The 6,866-nt window shown below is 44.3% G+C and overlaps 1 protein-coding gene across 1 annotated transcript in view; it reads left to right on the forward strand.

The window, feature by feature from the left end:
- The first annotated feature begins 5,058 nt into the window (after positions 1–5,058).
- Nubp1 (nucleotide binding protein 1) overlaps positions 5,059–6,866 on the forward strand; it is a 12,432-nt gene continuing 10,624 nt past the window's right edge. The window contains exons 1-2 of the mRNA XM_031362407.1: positions 5,059–5,190; positions 5,265–5,369. Of these exons, the coding sequence (XP_031218267.1) occupies positions 5,172–5,190; positions 5,265–5,369 (124 nt within the window). The 5' untranslated portion in view covers positions 5,059–5,171. The remainder of the gene's footprint in view (positions 5,191–5,264; positions 5,370–6,866) is intronic.

The following is a 6,866-nucleotide window of genomic DNA, read 5'->3' on the forward strand; positions in this document are numbered from 1 at the left end:
ATATATATATATATATATTTTCTATATTTGGAGTAGAGGGAAGCATAAGATATATTACATCTGGATTCCATATGATCTTATTTTGCTTATCAGCATACAAATGGCAGGGGTTTTTTCAGTAATTACAGTTTTGTATGTCCTCTTTAGGAACGATTAAAAATAAAACAGGCTTTTAAAAAGAGACTAAGCCGGGCGTGGTGGCGCACGCCTTTAGTCCTAGCACTTGGGAGGCAGAGGCAGGCGGATTTCTGAGTTCGAGGCCAGCCTGGTCTACAGAGTGAGTTCCAGGACAGCCAGGGCTATACAGAGAAACCCTGTCTCAAAAAACAAAAACAAAAAACAACAACAACAAAAAGAGACTAAAAAATTAAATGCTAGATTAGAGACAAAAAAAAAAAAACAGGTTAAAAAATCTTTAAATCAAAATAAAAAAAAACTCAAAAAATCCAATCTAAAACTTACAGTAACATCAAAAAACATATTTCTAGACAAAGGTTCCACGAGTGCTTAAAAAAAAATGGCATACCATAGAGATACAGTATATTAAATTAAAAAGCCTTATTAATGCTAACTTAAAACAATGCCACAGAATAAATTATGTTTCATTTTATAAAATTTCAAAAATTGAGATATGTACACATTAATACATCATGTAACACACATTCACAATTCCAATGGACTTCTGCCTTCAGTTCTGAGGGGGATGATTCTAACATTCCAATAGTACCCCATTGCACTTCATAGATGATGGTGAGCATCATTACCTCCATGTGGAGTTGCTTTAGTTGTGGCAAGCTAGACACTGGGCAAGAAATGCCCTAACTTTATCTTCAGACAAAATGCTGTCCAGAAAGGACAAACGGATACAGGATACTCAATTGCTAAGTTCTGCCAACACAGGCTAAGCTAGTCCACAGCTATTCCTGTGTTACTCAAAATCTGTCAGATGTTCTGGGCCAGAAGGCTTAAGATAGATGCTCCAACATTATATGAAATATTAGAGACTGTCCAGTGTTAAGTGATATCTGTCATTTTAATGATTTTTTTAATGCTGCGTCTATGTGCTTCCTACATACTCAATATTTATTCCTCAAATGTGTGATGTTAAAGTCTAGATAGTTATATATTCTTACAATTAAACTTAAGTTGTTTAGGATTAAAGAAGATGTTTTTAGGATCTTGCATATAGGGGGTTTTTACACAAGCTCAGCCACTGAGCTACATCTTAGTTTCACCATTAACTTTGTCTCCTCTCTTCTCTTTCCTTCCCTTCCATCCTGTCTTTTCTTCCTTCCTTCCTTTCTTTCCTCTTCTTTCTTTTCTTCCTTCGTCTCTTTCTTTCTTTTTTTTAAAAAAAGATTTATTATTATAAATGAGTACACTGTAGCTGTCTTTAGATGCACCAGAAGAGGGCATCAGATTTCATTATGGATGGTTGTGAGCCACCATGTGGTTGCTGGGATTTGAACTCAGGACCTTCGGAAAAGCAGAAGGTGCTCTTACCCGCTGAGCCATCTCACCAGCCCCTTTCTTTCCTCCTTTCTTTCCTTCTTTCTTTCTTTCTTTCTTTCTTTCTTTCTTTCTTTCTTTCTTTCTTTCTTTCTTTCTTTTTGTTTAGACAGGATCTCCTTATTACTCTTGGCTGGCCTGGAACTCCCTGTGCAGATCAGGCTAGCTTCAAACTCATAAGGATCCACCTGCTTGTGCTTTCAAGTGCTGGGATTAAAGGTGTGTGACCTCACAAGTTTAATTATCTTAAACACCAGTTTCCTCATCCAAAAACAGAAGCAATGGAGGCCAGGAAAATAGGATTGCCAAAAAGTACACATTAGGAAATTCACATAAATGCATACATACATCAGCCAGCAAATCTATGGTCAATAAAATGATAGGGATGGTAGAGATAGGCTATTGATTAAACTGGTTTTGTTTTGTTTTGTTTTGTTTTACATCAGTGCAGTGGCAGGCAGAACCTGTGCTTCTATTAAAACTTGTGCCAACTCATGCCTTGGCACTAACCAGCAGCTCTCTAATTAAAGTTAAGGCTCACTTAAAAGGTAGACCATGGCCGGGCAGTGGTGGCACATACCTTTAATCCCAACACTTGGGAGGCAGAGGCAGGCAGATTTCTGAGTTGGAGGCCAGCTTGGTCTATAGAGTGAGTTCCAGGACAGCCAGGGCTACACAGAGAAACCCTTTGTCTCAAAAAAACAAAAACAAAGCCCAAAACAAAACAAAACAAAACAAAAAACAAAAAAAGATAGACCATGCCTTATTGTGGAAACTTAAACAACTACTAGTGCTAGTGAAGTCATGGATCTTGGATGAGAACCTACAACTATGTTACTAAGTCACAATCCTTGACAACAATGTAAATGTTTGTTCTTATACTCACAAATAATGTAGTTCTCATCCTTAATCAAGGAAACTCTTTGCCACAGATGGAGAGTATTGCACAACCAGTCAAAATTCAGAGTTGTGGAGCCTGGTCCACCAGATACATCTATAAAACATTCCTGCACCTATTATTCGGGGAACACTGCAGAGAGGAGGTGGAAGGATTGTGAATGCAAAAGGACCAGGGGGTTTGCTGTGAGAGTCAGTCTGAAAGGTTTTTCTCATGCAAAGTTATCTTAGCAATCAAGAGCCAAGAAACACTGCAAAGTCACCTTTACTGAGGAGAAATGGAGAATGTGGCTGCCTCCGAATGGGAACAGAGATTGCAGCAGGGTGGACAAAAGGCTGGGCATGTGTGGCGAGCTGGTGGAAGAGTACAATGTGGATGGAAGTCATGGGGGTGGGGATTTCTAAGTCCCAGGTTTGGGGACAGGCCTGGAGCAGGAAGTTAGTCAATCAAGAACCACCCATGTTCCTGATCCATGTGTTCCTCCAACCCTACCCCACCTCAGTCATCATCACTAAGGCCAATGTGACATCATCGCTAAAAACAACACAACGTTTCTACTGCCACCATTGTTGCATATTTTCTGTATCTATGTTCCCTACCTCTATAAAGCTGGCATGATCACAATCTACCCTCTCTCTCTCTCTCAACCCCTCTCTCCCTCTCCTTTTCCTCTTTCTCTCTCCATCACTGCTCAGATATGACCTTTCGCATCCCCTCCCCCATTAATCTTTTGCATGAGGTCTGATGTATATTTTGATTTCTGCAGAATGCCTTGGCCTCATTCACCAGCATACCCTTTCACTGCAGAACACTTTCAGCCCACAATGCCTCCTGCTAATGTCAGAATCTACACTCATAAAGCCTCACCAACATGATTGCAAACACAAGAGCTGAACAAAGATGATGCCAATGCACATGTCAAAGTGGACGGGGCAGCCTCGACCCTACCCGAATGACTATCGAATTCTACAACAACACCGTAACATTGCTGAGCTGAGAATGAGAGAATGGTCTTCCTCAGGGAAGAGCACACCAACTCATTACCCAAGCCTGAATGGTCATCTTTAAAAATATACATACAAGTATCTTTTATACAGAGTGAACAGGCTGTGTGTGTGTTTTTAAATATAGTATGTAGCATGTGTAATAATGTTGTGGGGTATTCATCAGAGACGACTGTTCAGACACGAGTTTAAGCCAATAGGAAGATTTTGCTATTCAGGATCCCAGTGTAGCATTGAGCCTTTCTTGGAATGAGCTTTTAGGCACAAAAAACCATGTTCTGGGTGACCTACTTCAGTAAACAAGAACAGTTAGCCAGAATCAGCACTACAGAAGCTAAAAAGAAAGGTTAGTGCATTTAGAGACTTTCTGAGAACCACGGACTTTGATGGATTATGTCTTTGTTTTCCTTTTGGCAGGTGCTGCTGTCCATGTGCTGAGTTTTACTGCCTGAATGGCACTTCCATCACGGAGTCAGTTGTGCTAAGGTCAGGGGCCCTGTTACAATAACAATGAAAAAGAGCCCCATGAATTTGATAAACGGCAAGGAAAGGTATATGGGAAGGTTTGGGGGGAGGAAAAGGAGGGAGAAATGATGTAATTATAATCTCAAAAATAAATGAAAAATGTTTGGAATCATTCAATGAAAACAGCAACAGTCACCATAACCATCTTGTGCCAAAGCTGCATGCAGCTGTGCTCCATCGCTGTGACTGTGGGCAGGGTGTCTGCATGGTGTGCAGACACAGACAGGCTTCCAGGAGAAACAGTAGCAGCAAGGACAGTGGGGACCTGGAGAAGTGAGAGGAAACTAGGAAGAACTCCCACTGGGAACACAGGAGTGGGTTTGAAGAGGTTTCACAGAACAAATCCGAGGGGAAAGCAACAAAACACAAAACAAAGTATTATTCTAAATAGCATAGCAACTTGAAGAGTGTTGGGGGGAGGGGAAGCCCAGGAGCCAGGAGTGGTGGTGGTGCACACTGTAATCCCAGAAGCTGAAAGATGGTGGCAGGAGGATCAAATGAGACCTTACGCCACTGGGGTTGAATTTATGGGTTTTCACTTGCGAGACAGATACTCTACCACTGAGCTACACCCCTTTATAAAGTCTCACCTCTTAGCCAAACATGGCAAGAAAATCATTAATTCAAGATCAGCTTGGGCAGAAGAGAGACGAAAGCGAGCTGGCTGAAATGCTTTGTTGGTTGTTCTGTTTCAGTGCTGGGACTAAATATAGGATCTCATGCATGATAGACCAAGCACTCTACCAATTGAGCCACAATCCCATCCCGTAACAGAATCTAGGGTAGGGCAGATTATTTGAAACTGAGTAAATACTGACATAGATTGTACTTTTACTAGTAGTACTGCATTAACACTGAGGCCATGGAGAATAACGTTCTTTGACGACAAAAACCATACTTTAAAACAACGGAATCAAAAACGTATTACTGCGCACATGTGTAAGAGTCCATCCTCGCTTTCCCTATGAGCTCTGGGACTTGAACGCAGGCTGGCTCGACAGCGCCTTTAATCGTTAGAGCCACTTCATCTGCCCAGATGCCATACATTTTTGAGTCTTGCTCTGTTTTAGCGGGAACAGTCATAGGAATCCCACCCACTCCACACACGGTTTTGCGCGTGCGCACTCCTGCTGGCGGGCGAGCCCGTTCACGCGGCCGAAGGGTCAGATTGGCCCTGCGAGGCGGAAGCACGCCCCTGAGGTTCCGGAGAGCGCAGCCCGGGCAAGAGCTGCAGCATGGAGGAGGCGCCCCACGGTGAGCTAGCGCAGGACGCGTGGGTGGTCCCGCTGGGACCGAGCCGCTCTGACTGTGCCCTTGTCTCCGCGCAGGCTGCCCCGGGGCCGACAGCGCCCAGGCGGGCCGAGGAGCCTCCTGCCAGGGATGCCCAAACCAGAGGTTGTGCGCATCCGGAGCCGGCGCCGCACCGGACCCGGGTAAGGAAGAGGAGGGCAGATCAGGAAGTGGAAGGGGCGGGACTTGAGGGGTGAATGGCAGCCACTAGTGGGATGTATTCTAATTGGTTGAGAGGGTTTGACGTAGAAGGCGGAGCTTGAGCGAGAGGGAGGTTTTAAAAGTCAAATAGCGGAAAAACAGTGGTGGATATAGAGGTTTAGTCTGATCTGTGATAGACAGGGAACCGAAAGGGGTATTAAAATAAGCTTGGCAGCACAGGCTTGTTCCCCTAGAACTCTAGGGGCAGAAGCAGGAGGATGGCTGCAAGTTAAAAGCCAGCCTGGGCTACAGGATGGCCGCAACTTATGAGACTGTATGAATCAATGAATGAGTGAGTGAATGAACGAACAAACATTAGGTCGAGTGAGTTGGCACATGCTTGTAATCTCAGCATTTAAGATGCCAACCTGGGCTTAGACAAGACCCTGTCTTTATTTAAAAAATATCAGTAAATAGGACCTCAAAGAAGGATAGAATAGAAAAAAGTGATGTGAGGCAGGTACAGGGCTTGAGTGATAACCACTGAGCTCAGTATACACAAGGCCAAGCACAGAGGGGAGAGTGGAACAGGCCTAAGTCCAGGCACATGTCCATCACAGGTCACAGAGGCTCTGTCTGTGGCAGAGAGAAGACTCCCTCCTGTAAAGGAGTCTATCTTTCAGCAGACATGAATGTTCATTATCTCAGTGGACAGACAGATGGCAGACTAAGACCAAAGTGGGGAGGAAGCAGAAACAGGCACGTTAAACTTGCCAGGGCTAAGCACTGTGAAGGGCCATCTCCAGGGTGAGGAGGACAGAAGACCTACCTGAAGGGCCTTGGGGAACAGGAAGCTAGGAGAAGGCTCTTCAGAGAGAGGCTGGCTTTGGTTGGTGAGTCTCCTTCAAACTGATCTTGAGCAAGAATGCCCTCATCATGAGGAATAGCCACCCCACAGTGTAGTTTGTAAAGATTTGAAATAAGACGTGACATTGGGAACCAGGTATGCTGCTGCAATGTTTACTTCTGAGAGCCTGTGAGTTTCTTATCCTCAGCCCTGAGACATTTGAGGCTGATCATCCCTTTTTACTGGGGCTCTCCTGTGCTTAAGACACTTAAGACACTTGACATCATCCAAAATGGCAGTAGCCGTCCCTCCTTGTGACATCTGAAGAATTTCTGCAGATGCTTCCTGGGTTGTAAAGCTTTACTCTCTACACAGTTCTGTTGACAAGCTGGACTTTGAACACCCTGCTCTCCTCAGAGCTCGTGTGCTAGACAGTCTTTTCAGGATGGTCATAACTGCGTTTTCTTCCTAGCGTTTATTATTATTTTGCTGAAGTGGTATCTCACAAGGTGCCTTAGAAACAACTTAAAGAGGGTGACCTTCCTCGAGTCTTGGAAGAGGGAGCAGTAGGGCTGAGGCGGGGACAGCATCACCTCCAGGGCTGAGGCGGGGGCAGCATCACCTCCAGGGCTGAGGCGGGGGCAGCATCACC

Source organism: Mastomys coucha, unplaced genomic scaffold (assembly GCF_008632895.1).
Source record: "Mastomys coucha isolate ucsf_1 unplaced genomic scaffold, UCSF_Mcou_1 pScaffold12, whole genome shotgun sequence".
Classification (NCBI taxonomy): domain Eukaryota; kingdom Metazoa; phylum Chordata; class Mammalia; order Rodentia; family Muridae; genus Mastomys; species Mastomys coucha.